A 19,757-nucleotide genomic window follows, 5' to 3' on the forward strand; every position below is an offset into this window, starting at 1 on the left:
TTCGCATAGTGAGGAAACTAATTTTCGAGTTTTGCGGAAAATCCCGAACTGCGAAACAGTTTTTAATACAGATACAAAACTTGATACAATTAACAAATTCTCACCATAAAACATGATAAACATCCATAACTGCGACAATTATGGACAATTGCTTTAAACAAGACCTAAATATAGCCCAACTAAATATCTATAGCATAAGACCCATACATAAAAGAGAAACAATCAAAACTTACTTAAAAACCAAAAACATTCACATCTTTCTAATTCAAGAAACTTGGCTCAAGCCAGACGAGAAATACAAATTTCTCAATTACAAATTCGCCAAAAACTGTAGACCTGATGGCTACGGTGGTACAGGAATACTCATTCACCCAACACTGATATATGAAGATATAAATCTCACAGACATAGACTTAGAACTAACAGCAATAAAAATAAAAAACACGAAACATCCAATAATTTTCATATCAACATATATTCCACCTGATACACCGATATCGGAGATCAAAGAACCGCTTGAAAAACTATTTCACTTCATTTCTAACAGCAACACACCAGTTTTCCTGGGTGGTAACTTAAATGCTCATCACCCAACCTGGGATAATGTCTCAAAAAGAACAGACGGAAGAGGAGAATTAACAAGTGAACTAATGGACAACAACAACGTAGTAATTTTAAATACAGGAGTAGCAACAAGATGGAAATTGCAATCCATCTGCGATAGATTTAACCTTCACCACACCAGACATAGCACCGCACATACACTGGGACACAAGTATAGAAGATTTAGATCAGATCACAAGCTCATAGAATGTCACATAACATCTTACAACAAATTTAACAACATCTCGACAAGAACGATAATAAGCAAACAAAAAGCTATACAAAACCTTAATCAAATAAATCCAAATTCAATAACAAATGCAGAAAATCTAAACGCAAAAATAAATACTGCAATAAACAATGCAACATGGCTCTGGCCAATATATGCACAATCAAAAGCCAAATACAAAATGCTTACATTACACAACAACAAAGAAACCTTACTGAGCCAAGCTGCCACTCAAGACTTCGAAGAAATTTCAGAATTTGTGAAAATTAACAACATAGCACAAAAAAACGGTTTTTTACTCTATATAAACAAATCATTACGGTAATAACTGACTAAAAAGATCAGTTCCACTATTAATTGCTCGACAAAAAAGATCAATATAGAACGCGACCGATATTAAATACAAGGGTGATGGAGATACCCTTAACACGCTTCACAACCCTTGGCATTATAGACTACATCAGTCTGGCCACCCCTGAGGAGTAGAAGAAGAAGAAGACTATCATTTGGTAATATCTACTCTGAACATTTATAGTTACACTTGCATTGCATGCTAGGCCAACTCTTTTCCGCTCATGTATGGCAGTGGTACCAATTGTGAATGAATGCAACATCGGGAACTTCGAAACCATCTCTACAAACAACACAAAAACAGACAGTTTCACAAGATGTCGGGAAGATGTTTTTTTTTTGCGAGAAAAACCTCACTACTTCACTTCAGTACTTCAGTAACGACAAACAGTGAAATTTCTACAGTTGTTTGCGACATTGTCCGTTCTGGTGAAATGGAAGTTGCTAGTGAGATAGTCGTGGGTTCAATTGATGATAGTGCTTGTATTCCGATATGAATAAACGTTTTGAAGGAACATGAGTCCAAAATTTTGTTGTCGATCACGATCACGATTACTGCATGGATGTCAAGAAGGGTGTTGGGACTATGGAAAGTGTATGTAGGTTGAAAATAAGAACGTGAAATTGAGGAAGAATAAAAAAAAGCTTGAAAACATGTAAAATTCTTGAAGACTCAGAGAGCTGAAATCTTCTCTAAAAAACGCAACAGCCAAGCTAGTTGATCCCGTGCTGTTGAAATTGCAGCGGAACAAACAACGGAAATAATGAATGGCTCTATATTCCAATGAAATGTTTAATATGGCAATCATAATGCACCATTGTTCCAGCAATAGTTTATCGCCAGATGACAAAATACTTCGCGTTACTCTCCTTCAAAACTATCAAGTGATGACTAGGGACAATGGGAATTCGCGATTTTGCGGAAACCAACGATATCCGCGAAATTTAACAAATTTAGCAAATCTGGCATCGCTGTCAGTAAATTGTCTTTCCATCAACGAACCTTGCATGAATGATGCAAACAAAGTACCAGTAACTGACAAGTTTCGTCGATATTTTGATTGTTCGACGTCATTGTCGCGTGTTTGTTCTCTTTTCAGTAAACAAAGTGACATTTGTTGGTTTATGTATACCCAGCCTCTTGTCACCGCAATACTACCCACAGGAAAATAACGAGCCAACATCTTTGGTTCCCACTTTCAGCCGCCTCGTTGAACACAATAGCGGCGGCTCGGACGGTTAGTTCCCCATGACAGGGCAAAGTTTGTAAACAAACATAATTCCAGGAGCAATAATTAAAAACAGCGAAACATTTTTCACAAAAGAAATTGTTTTCACCTTTTAAAACAGTTAGTTAAGGCAAAACATGACTTTTAATTTCGCAATTATTTATTTCAAAATGAAGTCGTAATAGTACCAGCTCGTCTTCTTCACGGGGAGAAAGTTTCAAAAAAAATAATAGAATTGTTATTGATATGATTCAGTCACAGTCAATTACCGTTCCAGGATTTTGATGCTGACCTCAAAAACATGGCCGCGTGACAGGAGCAGGGTGCAAAATTTTCATATTCATTGACTGAAAACAGCACAAATTTGAATGATTCTGCACCGAATATTCAAAACAAACAAATTCATTTTCGCTCTCCCTCTTCACACAGTCAGTCAATTCGTAGTCAGTGAATATGTAGCCGATGGAGAAACATCTTCATAATTACCTACGTTTATGGCTACGATTCCTTCCAAAAACACTCCACAACAATCTAATGGGAAAAGATCTGTGTAAAGCACCTTTAAATGTTATCGAAACGTTAATATTTTATCAGCAATTTAACACTTTGTAAGATGTTTACAAATATTCATTGACTTTCATTCAGTTGACAAACGAGTATCGAGCAGCTGAATATGAATATGCAGGCAAGTGAATGAAAATTGGCGCACGGTGAACTTCAACTCGTCTGCTCGAAAACTTTGCGCCCTGGACAGGAGGCTGTGTATACCGCACTTAGTTCACCACTGGACTGCAGCACTGCGTCTTCAAAAGTGCGAAAACGCAAATAAACCTGGGCGATTGCATCAAATCAAATTGATGTCTTCGGCGCACTATTTCTTCGATGTATGCTGAATAAGTGCTCTAAAGACACCAAGTTAATTGGATGCAATCGAGCACTTTTATTTGCGTTTTCGCACAGGTGAAAACTAGTGCGATAGTGCAGTGGTGAACTAAATGCGCTATATTGCTTTGGTTATATTGAGAGCATCTGGCTGCTGGTAAGAAATTGAAATTGATGGATAATTGTGAAAATAACGTGAAACGGAAACGAGTGAAGCGATTAATCAAAACGATGAAAAAAGCAGTGAACATATCGTGCAAAAATCGTGTGAAGCAGTATCCGAAGGGAGTGTTACGCGCGGATGTCGGTCAGCTGTTTTGCTCGTCTTGTAATGAAACTCTGTAAGTTGTCGGAAGAAGAGGAAGTTCGCAGAGCGCAAAAGCAAGCCAGTATCGTCGGAGCATTTCAACGACAAACATCAGCGTGATGCACGGAACGTGGCCTATTTTGAGTTAGTCGAGGCTTTAAGTAGTGCGAATATTCCTCTGCAAAAAATGGATCACCCGAAACTACGTGAGTTCTTGCAAACGAATATTAAGAACCTTGGCCAGTTTACCAATTCAGCCAGTCTCCGAACCGATTATCTACCAAAAGTATTCGATTTGAATCAGGAAAGGCTTAAGACTCGCATTGAGAGTGCGAAATCCGTAGTGGCGTAGTCACTTATGAAGCCAGTGTGATTCTCAAGATCGTTTCGTTCTTCACATGATATTTGTAACGTGTTCTGATCAAGAAAAGATGGAAGCAGTAACAGCCGATATTATTTACTTGGATAATGTAAACGCTACAACTGTATTTCAAAGCATAAGTAAAACATTGCCTAAATACAATGTTAATTTCAATATTGCTTATGCTTTCGTAACTGACAATGGAACTTACATGACAAAAGCTTTTGAGAATCACAAACGCCTTCTGCCCTACTGCATTCACAAGACATGCAATGCTCACATCATTGGTTTGGTTGGTGAAGTTTGAAAGAAGAAATTTCCAGGTGTTAAACGTTTGGTCATGATAGCGTGCTTCAAATCTACATATACAGGGGATGGCCAAATTGTTTGGGATAGGCAACTTTTTTTCTCCCACAAAAAAATTCAACATGCTGTAACTTTTCATAGAGTGCATCAAAAAATCTCAAATTTTGACTGTTTGTCAACCTATTATATGTGCATCATTGGTACAAATTTGGGCTCGATTGATTAATTTTTCGCGAAGTTAGAACCGTTCGCGTAAAACACTAATTTTTAGACAACTATTTTTTGAACTGTCATATCTCGGAAACCAGTGAACTGAATTGAATGAATTTTTTAACGTTTATAAACAATATATTGATACTTGATACGACGTTTTATAATGTAATATTTTCTCACGGCGAATTAAGTTATATCGGGTTGAAATTTTTACCCATATTGAGGAAAATAAATAAAAATTTACAATACCACACAAGAATTATTAAATGTGTTCTTCCTTCAATGTAAATAGGCTCTAATATATCTGATTAGAGATAATTTGAGAGCAGAAGTGGAAAATCTTTGGATATCAATACTAAAATATATTGACATTGATGTAAAAAAATGCATTTTTTCGAGAAAAGTCCAAAAAGGGTCAATCCATAATAACTTTTTTTAACGTTTGAAAAGTACCTATGTTTTGATAGTTTGTGAAGCATTTACATATTGTTAGTCTACGTTCAAAATTTCATTCAATTCGGTTCACTGGTTTCCCAGATATGACAGCCCAAAAATAAGTTGTCTAAAAAAAGGTGTTTTACCCGAACGGTTCTAACTTTGCGAAATATTAATCAATCGAGCCCAAATTTGTACCAACGATGCACATATAATAGGTTGGCAAACAGTCAAAATTTGAAATTTTTTGATGCGCTCTATGAAAAGTTTTAACATGTTGAACTTTTTTGTGAGAGAAAAAAAGTTGCCTATCCCAAACATTTTGGCCATCCCCTGTATTTTCCCATTCGGCTTCGCGAAAGCTTTGTTTTAAACAAGTTTTATCTGAACTGCTCGGAGTCGGTAAAGAGGATGTGTCGTTACCTCCTGTTCCGGTTATTACAAGATGGAATAGGGCACTGCATTGTTTCGATTTAGTATGGGATTTTTTCTTGGCCTTGTTGTTTACATAATTTCTGTAAGAGTGAAAGAGAAGGAGAGAATTTCATGCAGTACCCTATAGTTGGCTGAATGCTGTTGCTTACCATGCAAAGCACGTGGCCTACTATGAGCAATTCATCGCAATGAACTTGAAGTATCAGCTGCTACAAGCGCACTGAACGAGCTTAAAGATTTGATTCAAGATCGTAATCTGGAGAAAAACTTTTTCATCAGCCGAAGTACAGTTAAACTCGTCGAGCTACTCACTTGGTTTGAAAGTCGCTTTGTGAGGGTTCATTCAGCGTACAACAGAATAATGGATTTGCTTGCAGGTATAAGCTACATGTTGTCTTTACATAAAAGACCAGTATTAAAATGTTACAAATAGTATTTTCAGATAAATCCAAAGAGAAGGGACTACAGCGATGGCAACGGGAAGCCTTTGCGGATGCTACGAATAACATGAGACAGTGCTCTGCTCTTTACCTACCACGTGCTTTTGCCAACCTGGTTTGAAATTCCTACGGTCGGTTCGTTTACTGGATCCTCAACAAGCGAAGGTTTTGTCTAATGATAATCTGTTTGATGGTATTCCGAAATGAAAAAAATCTACGAATTTCCATTGTCCCTAGTGATGACATTCAAATGTTGTGGTATTCAACAACCATTTTGAAAATGTTTTAATTTAAGGCTCCCCGAGGATTCGTTGATGACATGAGTGTGTCCAAACGGCTAATATATTGTGCCAATGCTACGGTTGACTATTTTACCGACCTTGCGACGAAAATCGGGAATGAAGAAGCTTATGTTAGGACACGAGCATCTACAAAACACAAACAGCCTACAGCAGGGCTGCCCAACGTACGGCCCGCGGGCCGGATCCGGCCCGCGAGGACATTTTGTGCGGCCCGCGGCACGATTGGACAACAATGATAGAATTTAGCCCAAGATATTATTATTCTGAATATTTTCTTTTTTCAATGGAAATGTGTTTGAATAACTTTAAAAAATAAAATGACTTTTTAGAGTATATTTTGTAAAATTTTTAAAAGATTTAAAAATATGCAAGCATTTGGTTTGAGTGTCCTACAGAATTGAAGTAAAAAATTTTTAACAATAAAATAATGTGTAATGTGAAAATTCGCTTGATAAGATTGTAAAACAAAATAGAAAGATTATGTCATAAACTTAATTTAGGAAAAACATGAAGAATTTAATCACAATTTTTGAAGCTTTCAGGGATTTTTTTTTGTGCCATTCAATAGCTCTGTCTGTTACTACATTGAAACATGTTATTGAAACTTCCTAAATACTTTGTCCAAGCTCTAATATTTTGCAAGAAATCAAAAAACCTTTCAAATTTCATTAGAAACATCAAACTGCAAAAAAGTTCTTTTCTATTATCTAGCCATGCTCAGAAAAGATAAAAAAAAGTATTATTAACGAATTTTAATTTCTGGCCCGTCGACTGGTATGCAGTTTCACCAGTGGCCCGCGGCCGAAAAAGGTTGGGCAGGCCTGGCCTACAGGATACTAAATATCAACACAACAACAAAAGCTGTGAAAAGTGATCGACCTCATCCGAAATCACGGGGTACTCAGGATGATGGTTGTAAATATTGCAACCAGATCCGTTCTTCTGATTGTGAGTAAAGGCAGAATACTCACCATTTGCAGCCGATCTCACAAATAACAAATTCATTTCGGGAATGTAAAGATGATTAACCTAGTGTGAAAAATTGTTTAAGATTGATGAACACGAAATTTAAACACAAAAATATGATTGAAACTACTTTTTTTCTCGATTCCAATAGACCTTTTCAATTGACGGGCCCGTGTATGCCACTGTTTACAAATGCCGAATAAAGGCACAAACGCAGAGTTCTAGATTGAGTTTAAATAAGGGCGAAAGTAACATGAGAGAGTTCTCTTCATCGACTCTTTCTTCTGTAAATTAAAGTGACAAAATGCAAATTTAATCGAACTTTTTTACACTAGACGCTAGATTGCATCGCAACCTAGCGATTTATGACCAAAAAGTGCGACCATACCGGCCATAGCGATGCGTAAACTTTGCAGCCTCCCGTGGTATGGTAGTCCGAAGCACCTTCTTCCCCCGCAAAGATATCCACAAAGCCACCTGGAGATACCCCGACCATCAAACTGAAAACCAAATCGACCACGTTCTAATCGACGGTAAATTCTTCTCGGATATAACCAACGTCCGCACATACCGCAGTGCGAATATAGGTTCGGATCACTACTTAGTCGCTGTATGCATGCGCTCAAAACTTTCGACAGTTATCACCACGCGTCGAAGTCGAACGCCGCGGCTCAACATCGAGCAACTTGTAACGTAGAAGTGGCTCAAGACTACGCGCAGTGGCCCTACCAACGGAAGAGCAGCTTGGCGCAGCTACACTTGAAGATGGCTGGAGGGACATCCGATCCGCCATAGGTAGTACTTCGGTTACAGCACCAGGCTTCGCGACTCCGAATCACATAAACGACTGGTACGACGGCGAATGTGAACAGTTTAAAAACGAGAAGAATGCAGAATGTGCGAGAATGCTGCAACACCGTACGAGAGCGAATGAGGCACGTTACAGGCAGAACTCAGTCTTCCGGATGAAGAAGCGCCAGCAGGAAGAACGAGATCGCGAAGCGATGGAAGAGCTGTACCGCGCTAAGGACACACGAAAGTTCTACGAGAAGCTGAACCGCTCGCGCAGAGGCTTTGTGCAACAAGCCGACAGGTGCCGAGATAATCACGGGAATATTCTCACGAGCGAGCGTGAGGTGGTCGAGAGGTGGCGGCAGCATTACGATGAGCACCTCAATGGCGACGTTGCAAGTACCGAAGGTGGCGTGGTAAAAGATCTAAGAGTATGTGCACAGGACGAAAGACTTTCGGCTTCTGACCTTCAAGAGATTGAGGAGGAAGTTGGCCGGTTGAAAAACAACAAAGCCGATCAACTACCAAGCGAGCTTCTAAAATACGGTAGAGAAGCACTGGTGAGAGCACTACACTGGGTCATTACCAAGATTTGGGAGGAGGAAGTATTACCGGAGGAATGGATGGAAGGTATCATGTGTCCCATCTACAAAAAGGGCGACAAGTTGGATTGCGGGAACTACCGCGCGATCATACTACTGAGCGCTGCCTACAAGATACTCTCTCAAATTTTATGCCGCCGTCTATCACCGATTGCAAGAGAGTTCGTGGGGCAATATCAGGCTGGATTTATGGGTGAACGCGCTACAACGCACCAGACGTTCGCCATCCGCCAGGTGTTGCAGAAATGCCGCGAATACAACGTGCCCACACATCACTTGTTCATCGATTTCAAATCGGCGTATGATACAATCGATCGAGAACAGCTATGGCAGATTATGGACGAATACGGATTCCCGGATAAACTGATACGGTTGATCAAGGTGACGATGGATCGAGTGATGTGCGTAGTTCGAGTATCAGGGACACTCTCGAGTGCCTTCCAATCTAGTAGAGGGTTACGGCAAGGTGATGGTCTTTCGTGCTTGCTGTTCAACATTGCTTTGGAGGGTGTAATACGAAGAGCGGGGTTAAACACGAGTGGAACGATTTTCACGAAGTCCGTTCAGCTGCTTGGTTTCGCCGATGATATTGATATTATTGCTCGTAAATTTGAGACGATGGCGGAAACGTACATCCCACTAAAGAGTGAAGCCAGGCGAATCGGATTAGTCATTAATGTGTCGAAGACAAAGAACATGATGGCAAAGGGCTCCAGGGAGGAATCACCGCGCCCGCCACCCCGAATTCATATCAACGGTGATGAAATCGAGGCGGTTGAAGAATTCGTGTACTTGGGCCCACTGGTGACCGACGACAACGACAGAAGTTAACCATCTACAAAACGTTGATTAGACCGGTCGTCCTCTATGGGCACGAAACATGGACCCTACGTGCAGAGAACCAACCATCGTCCATACCGCGAAAATCGGGAGGCTACGGTGGGCGGGTCACGTCATCAGGATGTCGGATAGCAACCCGAGTAAAATGGTTTTCGAGAGTCATCCGACCGGTGGATCGCAGCGAGCTAGGTGGGTCGACCAAGTGGAGGACGATCTGCGGACCCTACGCAGAGTGCGGAACTGGAGACAAACAGCCATGGACCGAGTGGAATGGAGGCGGCTACTATGTACAGCAGAGGCCACCCCGGCCTTAGCCTGAGCGGTAAGGTCAGTATACCGGCATCTTGTCATTTTAATTTGAAGAAGAGAGAGTCGATGAAGAGAACTCTCTCATGTTACTTTCGCCCTTATTTAAACTCAATCTAGAGTTGTCATTTTCATATGAGAACTGTTAAAGGCCCCCAAAATCAGCTGATGATCATGGGTTTTCGTTGGATTAATCGTAGATCACACCAAAACAAAAATAAACGTCGCCAAGAAGACGCCACCTCTCGTTATACACGACCAACCAAATCAGTTGACAAATATGTTTTGATTGTGCTGCAGGGATAACCAAATGTGTTTACGTAGGAAGTTAAAGTGACTGTTTTGCCCAGTTTCGCTTTAGAGTATATTGCTTACATCTGTACAGTTGTTGTTGATTCCGAACGAAGTGAAGGAAAATCAGCTAACCGTCTGCGAAAGAATTTGGTACCTACATATGCAAAAGCCTGGATTGTCGTTTGGCTCGTTGGGAATAAGGCTCCTGCAAAGGTATCAAGAAAGATTGTCAGTGGACTACAAGTTAGGAGTGAGATGGGTGAAAACCGAGAACAACACGCTAACAAGCTGAAAAAACGCTTTATGCCCGATTCAAAGATGTGTCCAGGGAGGGGCAAGAAGCGATCAAAACGAACAAGGTACCGAACTTCCCAAAATAGAACGAACGCCAGCAGAGTGTTGCCAAAACGCGTATACCGCAATTCCGAATCATTCCTTCATGCGCAAGATTTTCATCCAATTACTCTCACGAGTCAAGCGCCGCAATCTCGTTCGCTTGTAAAACTAATCCAAATCATTTTGAGCTGCAGTCATTGTTGTTATATATTCGCAAGATTGTGTCTGGTTCCATCATACAATCAGAAAAAAAAATCGATGTAAATAATTAGATAACCAAGAAATATTGGAACGGGTAAAATCGGATAGGTTTTTCGGCGGTGAGTTTGGCGAGCAATGAATCGGGCTTGCAACAGCTCTACCATGAGATTCGAGAATTTGAGTTATTACAAACACTGCATCGACTGAAACCTACTGGACCATAATGAAGCGTGAATTACGAAAGGTCAATTGAGAGGCAAAAAAAAACGAAACGGAAATGAAAAAAAAAGAGGAAAAAATTGAGAAAAGTGTACCGGAAGTGACAATCGAAAATGTCACGAGTTTTATTTAAATGCATCCTAAACTTTAAACAATGTATATAAGATGAAATAAATACATATACTGAACAACTGCAAAAAATGGGGTGTATACATAGAGTGTGTATGACATCGGTCGAAATCCCGAACAAGCCGTTGTTTGTACTTGGTCGATGGGTCGATCGCGGAAAGGTAGCGGATAAATGAAATAAAACGGTTAATTCGATCGCACGTATTTTATCCTCGTATCACGAAATATCTCGCAGTTATTCTCAGATTAAAATCTTACCGTAAAGGTAGTGTAGTAATCTGGTTTGCTTTGGACTGGTTCAAGAACAAACAAAAATAGTTTCTTTATGATGACTTCAGCGGATTTGCCTATCAATCTAAAGTAGCACAATAATTAACGACTCACACTTTAGGTAGTATTGAAGTTGCTAATCCGTTGGGGCCACGAAAAGGCAAAAAGAAGCTTACAATTATTAGCTTCAAAATTCAGAACATGCATCCAGCCACTAACGCTTATCTTAGCAACGTCTAGCTTACCCAAATGGTTCCTTCAAAAATGAATAAGAAGTAAGGATTCAGCAACTCTCAATTCACGACTTGAAGGTGCTAGAATCAGATGCTGGGGTTGTCCTTAAAATTGGCGGAAAAGTAAACCTGCTACGAGGAGTAAACAATTGTAATTGTTTGTATGTATTGTATTGTATAGCATTGTATTGTATGTATGTAATCAATTGTAATAATATGAATGTCATTGTATAAATCTCCATGCATCAACAAACGCCTAAATGTATGCATTTCCCTTGTAATTTCATGTAGTTAATGCTACCGTAACCCGGGGTAACATTGATCAGAATTTTCGATCTTTCTTGAATAATTCTCTTATTAATGCAAGCGTTACATGTTCTATATTTTTAAAACAGGTCAGCCACTCGAAAAAGTATTGTAAAACTCTAAAACATGTCTAAATAGGCTTTTTAGTCTCATTTATGATTTTGTTGATTTGGGGTAACATTGATCATGTCAGTGATCAATGTTCGTTTGTGTTGAAAACACCCTTACTGAATTCAGAGTCGCCGATTACGAATATGTTGTCCAAATTCTTACAAGTTATGTACTTTTTGAGTTATTTTAGGATTAAAATCCTCCAAACCGCGAATAACGCCTTTACGTAGGCAATGACTTAAGGAATTGATAGCCTTCTTTTAATAAATAGTATATTTGATGGAAAAAGAGTATTTTCATAAAAGTTTCGTTTATTAAATCCAGCTCTAGGATATCATATTGAAGTAATATGGTCATTTCTAACCTCATATTGTATCTAGTATTCACGCCAGGCATGAATGTTTGACAATGTATCTCATTGCATTAAGAAACACAGTTATGGAAAAATCGATTTATTTTAATGTTCCTGAAATTCAATTTTCATAAATTGCACGTCATTGAATAGCTAAATGATAGCAGATTACAATATACTATTCGATAGCAGAAACTGATTCAATGCCAAATGCTTGTTTGAACATTTCATGAGGTCGGTCAAGCCGAACAATGTTACCCCGTTTTACGATATTTGTATGCAAAATTTGACACAATTGGCATAAAAGACCTTCAAAAATTCTTCAAATATATTCACACTATTGATTTACATCAACAATTCCTCCATTGAAACAGAATTGTAGCGTCCTCAGTGGTTGAAGGATGTGGATCCCATAGTGATCAACTTCACCCCGCCGATCAACTACCCCACAGATTACGGTAGTGTATTTTCGAAGAAAAACAATATGCAAATAAATTTTTGCTGCTAATTATATTTTACTATGCGTTGAAAAGATAACATCTAGTAATTTCGTCAACACACTAACTCATACAATGTATTACTTTTCTTCATTTTCAGCATCCAGAATAGCCTGGAACGAGAATGGCTGGAAGGGGTATCCCAAACCTTCGTAGAACTTGCTCATGAACTCCACCCTGAAAAATAATACATCATTTTTAATTACATATTCATTCCAGTGTACTCTCACTCTGAAACTTACCAGTGAAGACGGAGCGTATGGAGGAAAGCCGATAAGCCTTCCATACCCACAAGAATGCCAATGGTCAGGACTGCCCATGGCCAGAAGACCACGTAGATCATGATCGCTCCGGTGTAGCCTGTGGACTTCAATCCTATGGTGAACACCATGTTGTACAGGACTTCGGAAAGCTCTGAAATTGTAAAAGTATTTCATGAGTAAAACTGGATTAAAAAACGATCACTTTCGGTAACTTACGAGCATGAGCCAGCGAAAGTGCCCACAGACGCAAATACGAAGCGGTGTGGGAAATGGTACTGAGAATGTACTCAATGCAGTGGATAGACTGATGGATGAAGATTTCGCTCATCGGTTCGTCGTCGTGATCTCCGTGGCCACTTGAAGCAACGTGATCCCCAGCACCGCGATTCTTCCTGGTAAATTTGATGTAGAACGGTTTGGCCAGCAGAAGCCATGGGATGCAGATAAGTGCTAAAAAGATGAACACCATCTGAATGGTTTGTTGTCCATCGAACATGAATTCCTTGCAGGTTTCCAACGGTTCCTGCCGCTTGAACAACATCATGTTGATGAACATGATCAGAACCGATGGAGCACACCCCGGTTTCAGGTGATCCACATCAGTAACAGCAGTGTATTGAACCCATTTGAAGAACATCATGAAGCACATGTACAGGAACAGCAATACCAAGAACATAAGCTGAGGAATGAAGTCCAGCAGAATGTTGATCTTCTTTTTGAAATGCGTGTTGTTTACAACGCTCATGCAGACACCGAAGATCATGTGCACCACTCCAAAAATGATCGACAGCTTCATTTTGAATGAGTTCAGGAAAATAATCTTGTTCGACGCCAACATCCAGGCAGGATCCAAACCATACCAGTAGACCGTTTCCGAATAATCTTCTCCTGGGTTCAGTTGAAGGTCAGGGTTCGTCATGATGGTTGAGGTGTTGTAATTAATCTGCCAGGACGACCCGAAAATGTTCATCGTCTTCGAGAAAATATCATTGTAAACGAATCCGGTATACATCGAAAAGATGCCCATCAGCAGAATGATATAACGACCTCCAAAGAACAGCTGCCAGATTTCGTCCTTATTCCTGGCCAGAGATTTTTCCCACAAAACCATCCACAGGCCCAAAAGCAACAGAATCAGTCCGTGTCCCAAATCGCCAAACATAATAGCAAACAAGAATGGAAAAGTGATGATGGTATACAGAGCGGGATTCGCTTCACGATACGAGGCCACTCCATACGATTCAATCAAGTTCTGGAATCCTTGGGTGAACTTATTGGTTCGGTTGAAGGTCGGTGGTGCCTCATGGGTTGAAATTACGTTCAAAAACGACGGAACCGTGCTGCCAACGGCGGACGAACCAGCGATCAGCGCATTCTTCACGTCCTGCAAATTGGACGTTGGCACCCAAGCTTCGCCGAAGAGACACTTCTTGGAGACATCCACGTTGAACATGTTCAGCGTATGGTAGATGGCTTTGACCTTCTTGACGATGATTTCCCACTTGGGGACCTCCTTGGCCACGCTGATGAGCACACGCTGGCGCTGATCCTTGGTCTGGTTGATGACCATATTGAGGTCCTCGATGCGAGTGCGTACTCCCTGGAGCATTTCGGCGCGCTCGTTGTACTCGTTGGGGCACGGGTAAAGCGAAGCATGATAGCTGATGAGAGAGAAAATACAAAGAATAAACAATTAAAATTAGTAACTTTTATTTTATGATAAATCACTTACCCGCTGCAGATTTTCTTGACACGGCTTTTCAATTGTTCTCCTTGAAAGAATGCCACGAACACAATTTTGTAGATCTCATCACCCTGGAATGCAATGAAGAAAAAAAAGAATGAATAACACAATTCAGGAACTGCCTGTATACTAGAACCAAGAACGGGAAACTGGATTATGGGTCAAAGGGGATTCTCAGAGATCCTAAGAGAGAGAGGCAAAAGATTAAGGATGGATGGGGACGAAAGAGTGTCTCAGAAGACCTGAGAATGCCAACCTAGTTGTCGCATGGGGGTGCATATAATGGATAGGGCTCAGGGTGTTAAAAATGAAAAATAAAACGGAGGTTAAGGGGAAAGAGAAGCAATTGGAGTGTGTGTGGGAGCGAAAGAGTTCCCAATGCTATAAGGACTGAACTTCCATGCATCGCTTGTCAAGTGAGTGGACGCCAACGACCGACGACTTCATTGTCTGGCCTCGTCAGTCAGCAATCAGAAGGAGGCAAGACTAGTCGACATCGTGGTAATAACATCCCTTGCTGGGTGATTCCTAGCGCCGCGCCGCCGTGACTCTTCTGTGACAAGTGTGTTACTTGGGATTTCTCCAGAGGTTTCTGCAGAAATCTTACAGAGACTCATTTAGAAATTCTTCCACGGATTCCTCCTCGCATTTCCCCAGAAATTCCTCTGTGATTCAAAGCGAGTATGCCTTTACGAAGTTTTAACTTGGATTCGTTAAGAAATTTTGAAATTTTTTCAGAAATAATTCCTAGAAATGTATACAGAAATACCTTTGGTTATTTCTCATGGGACTTAAGAAATTTTTATGGGATCATCATTTAAGTGTTTGTCCAAACATTCTTTCCGGGGTTCCTTCAAAAATACGTCCGCAAATTCCTCCGGGAATTGTTTCAGAATATCCTCCATTAGTTTTAGTAAGGGACTTTTTCTAAATATTCTTATACAAATTCCACCAAGACGTTTTCCAGGCATTCCTCCAGGAATTTTCCTGGGAATTTGTAAAATATTTAAAAAAAATATCTCCAGGGATTTCAACAGAAATTAGACAGAGGATTTATCAAAAATAGTATTCCAAAGATTCCATCAGAAATTCCTCCACGGATTCCTTCTATATCTTCTTCAAGGATCTCCCCAGAAAAATCTCCTAAGACTCCTTTAGTGGTTTGACGATTTCTTTATGAATATCAGCAAGAGATTTCTTCAGAAACTTTTCCATGTCTTTTTTTCAGAAGTTCATCTAGATTTTGAAAATTCTTTCAAGGGTTCTTCAAATCACATAAAAATTTCATCACAGGCTGCAGAAATCTCTTGACGATTTATTTTAGGAATTTCTCTAGCGGTTTCTTCAGAAATATCTTCTGAGATTCGAAGATGCCTCTAGAAATTCTTTCAGATTTTTACAGAATTATTTTATGAAATTGCATAAAGAATACTGAAATTTCTAAAGAATTGGAAAGAATTGAATTTCCTGAAGAAATTCTTGAAAAAAATTCTAAAGCAATTGAGGAATTCTTGAACAAATCTCTTTTTAAATTTCTAGAGGGATTTTTGGAGGAAGTTACCTTGAGAATGTTTTGCATAATGACAAGAAGGGCAAAAATCCCTAAAGCAATTCTTTATAGCCTAGACAAAATTTCAGAGGAAAATTAAACAGCAGAAATTAATCTGAAAAAAATCATGAAGGAATTACCAAAATATTTTTCTATAGAAATTATTTTTTAAATCTCTGGAGGAATTACTGGAAAATTGAAAAATGCTCTCCTTTAATTTCAAGAATAATTTCTTAAACACAAAGAAATAAATCCTTAAGGGATTTTAAAAGGAATTGATGGAAAAATCATGAAAGGATCCCTGATGGATCCGCCCCTGAAGAATGGTATCAATAAATTCCAAGAGAAGCTAAAACTGTCACCCCAGGGGGGAATAACCGTTGACCTTTCGGGGAACCAAAACCCTCCGCCTCTTCCCTAGGATAAATTTCTAAAATTTTCTCCAAAGAATTTTCTAGATAAATTTCTGAAAAAAATAATTGTTTTAAAAGGTTTTCCTGAATCCTGAAAACAAAAATTAATCAAACTCGTTAATTTAGTATAATACATCTATTAAAATGTAGTATTCTAATTCTTTGGTCGAAATAGTGTCAAAATGCCACTAACACAACAACGCCAGGGGCATCACAGATTGATGTTGGTTGTGTAATGTAACAGTTCATTATGAGAATAACTACTGCTACTGTCAAGAGATAAACTTCAGGACAGTTTGGATGGTGTCCGACCATTTGGTCGAATGCCGTTTGGCCAAATGCCATCTCGCCGAATGGGTCGTTCGGCCGAATTATGATCAAAAGAATTCAGAGGAAGTTTTTTACATTCTAATTACCAATCATCATAAATATTTCCTATACTAAGAGAAAATCATAGGCTACTCTTTCTAGTTTTTACATTCGAGTTTTGACATTTGATGCGAGAAAAGTGGCATGGTAACTTAAGTTCATCATTCATTTTCGGCCAAATGGCATTCGGTCAAACGGCATTCGACCAAATGGCATTCGGTCAAATGATCATTTCGGTCAAATGGCGATAGGCCAAATGACCCGGAACCAGTTTTGACGGCCCTAAATATATGATAATTAGGTACGCTATTTCACATAGGGGCCATTCATAAACCACGTAGACATTTTGGGGGAAGCGGGGTCTGGCCAAAGTCTACGCTCCATACAAATTTTATATTTTTGTATGGACGAAAGTCTACGAGGAGGGAGGGGGGGTCTGAAATGGTCAAAATTTGGTCTACGCGGTTTATGAACAGCCCCGTACAAGTCACCCTCCAAAAGTTGCATGCAAGTTCACTTAGGCCGTTACAAATATTTATTTCATTTTTTTGTCCCACCACTCTTCGGCTGGTCGAGGGGGGGGGGGATAAAAATAATAAAACATTTAATCTGAAAAATATTTAAAACTTATCGGATTTGTTAAAGAGTTTTCATCAAACCCCGAAATTTTGATATTTTTTCATCTGCCCCCTCAAAATGTAAAATCCAGCTAAAATTTGTTGAAGGGGGGGAGACAAAAAGTTTAAATATAATTTGTATCAGCCTTACTAACATAAAATACTAAAATTTATCAAATTTTATTCGGTAAAACGAAATATTTTGCATGAGTCGTTAATTTAGATGTTAATTGACCAATTTACCCTTTGCTTGCTTTAAAAAAATATTTCCATTAAGTGCAGCAAAAAAAGCCGAAAATCGCATATTTTGCTCTAGCTCAAAATTGTGACATGCTGGAGCAAATCTGAGCCCGTATTCGGATTCAGCGGCCCAAAATCTGCCGGAGACACATAAGTTTACTCTTGAGACAAAAAAAATGTTGCACTGTGTTAGTGATTCAACGAATGGCTCATTTCTTTGTTTTATTGGCAGCACTGCAGTTAACGCTATTGCTTCACCCTCAGAAACAGCAGAAGCCTAGCGGGGACTGAGTTGACTGTTAACTGCGAACATATTACGCCCTCTTCAGAAATTCAGAACTCTTCTTGCGCAAAATCAACTAAATGAAACCCATTCCAAAAACATCCCAAAAGTTTACGTTTCTTCAAAGCAAACTGACAGAAGAATCGACCAATTACTACACCACCTGACCCCAATAACATCGTCCCGCATTATCTCCCAAATCAGTCGTTGCATAAAGCCATCACAAGGTACAACGCGCGTCATTCCGTATTACCATCCCAGTATCTCGTCGTCGTTATCTCTCCCCCAAGCGTTCTGCACAAGGCTACTTACCGAGCGCGGATCGGTGAATGGCTTCTCAATGGGCGCTTGACGTAGGAAAACGTTACCACGTGACACGCGCCAAAGCATCCGCTCGAAGCCGATGACGCGTTCACGTGGGATCACTCCAGCAACGAATCCCAGCGGCTTGTTCTCACTGCCGGGATCTCCTCCGGTGGCCTCCAAATTTTGGGCAGCTGACTTGTCGGAGAAAAAGCCCTAATGTGGTGGAAATAAAACGGTATTCAATGGTCAATCAAACCACACAACCGCAGTATTCTGATAGGAACCTGAGTTTTCTCCAGCACGCTCTTCAGCTCGGTAAGTTCCATGAAGTTTTGCAGCAGAGCATGGCTATTCTCAGACAGCTCAATGATCTCGTTCTCGGTCTTCTCGAGGGCCGCCTCCAAGTCGATAATCTCCCGAGAGTTGGGCGTACGGGGGATGTTGTCCGAAAGATCCGGCGTTGGGACCTCATCCTTGGTCAACTCCCGGCGGATGTAGCCGATCTTGCGTTCCATCTCCTCGCATCTTCTGATCTCGCTGGTGTACTTCCGTTGAAAAACGTTCACATCGGCGTTCAGCTGCAAAAAAAGCACGGTTTTTTCAATTTTTTCATCACTTAACAGGTCATGTGACGGCACTACGAACATCGCGAAATTGAGCAATTCCGAGTTCGCCAAGCTCTGCCAGCGAGGAGTACGCCGCCTCCGGTTGAATGAGCAGCTGGACCAGGTCCATCTGCTCACTGCGGAACATGGCCCCCATGGTTTTGGCCGGATCGTTCTGTTCTGTTTGCACTTGCTTAACTAATTCACTTTCCAAGCGGTTGGTCCACTACCAGGTAAGATTATTTTCTGAATGTTCACCTACCAGACCGAGTTACCGGAGCAAACTGAACACAAGTACCGCAGGAGACATTCATCATCAGCTGAACGATGTTGTTTTATCTCTTCGGAGCTCTTTTTCCGTTTCAAATGGCACTTGGCAATGATAAATGGGGCTTATCAAGCTGACGTATATCGGCCGAATGAGTTATTCTTGTATCGCAGGTACACAATACCAATGCGTGAAGAATTCGTCGCGATATTTTGAAGCTTATCAACGCACAATCTTTGACTATCATTCGGTTCCACAGTCTTTAGCTTCTTTGATGTTAGAAGTAGAAAATTTCAGACTGTGCATTTTCCAATCATCTTATTAACGTCAGTATCACATGGTTATCTATTATATCAGGGGTTCTCAAACTTTTCCAGCTCGCGACCCATTTCTGATTAAAATAAAACTTGGCGACCCACCAACGCTTTCATACTTTCATTTAATTTTGATTTTGATCTAAACTGAAGTTCCCATTGAATACATGTTTTGCTTTGTGCTACTGGTTGATTGATTATCCAGCACAGGCACTTGATTATCCGGAGTCGTTTTCTGA

General features: G+C 40.1%; 1 protein-coding gene across 1 annotated transcript; it reads right to left on the reverse strand.

The window, feature by feature from the left end:
* Window positions 1–12,541: 12,541 nt before the first annotated feature.
* Window positions 12,542–19,229, reverse strand: LOC115264694 (V-type proton ATPase 116 kDa subunit a 1-like). The gene is made up of 7 exons (XM_062859907.1): window positions 18,977–19,229; window positions 18,616–18,909; window positions 18,338–18,544; window positions 14,543–14,625; window positions 13,027–14,471; window positions 12,790–12,961; window positions 12,542–12,724 (listed from the first exon to the last, which is right to left on the reverse strand). Exons 1-7 carry the CDS (start codon window positions 19,091–19,093, stop codon window positions 12,628–12,630), a joined length of 2,415 nt encoding a protein of 804 aa, XP_062715891.1. The 5' UTR covers window positions 19,094–19,229; the 3' UTR covers window positions 12,542–12,627.
* Window positions 19,230–19,757: the final 528 nt, after the last annotated feature.

The sequence above is a fragment of the Aedes albopictus genome, chromosome 3 (assembly GCF_035046485.1).
Source record: "Aedes albopictus strain Foshan chromosome 3, AalbF5, whole genome shotgun sequence".
NCBI lineage: Eukaryota > Metazoa > Arthropoda > Insecta > Diptera > Culicidae > Aedes > Aedes albopictus.

Coding starts and splice junctions, on each gene's coding strand:
- LOC115264694 (XM_062859907.1), bottom strand. CDS start 19,093: ATGGGGGCCATGTTCCGCAGTGAGCAGATGGACCTGGTCCAGCTGCTC. Junction 18,545..18,615: donor GCGTGCTGGAGAAAACTCAG/GTTCCTATCAGA, acceptor CCACCACATTAG/GGCTTTTTCTCCGACAAGTC. Junction 14,472..14,542: donor GTCAAGAAAATCTGCAGCGG/GTAAGTGATTTA, acceptor CTCTCTCATCAG/CTATCATGCTTCGCTTTACC.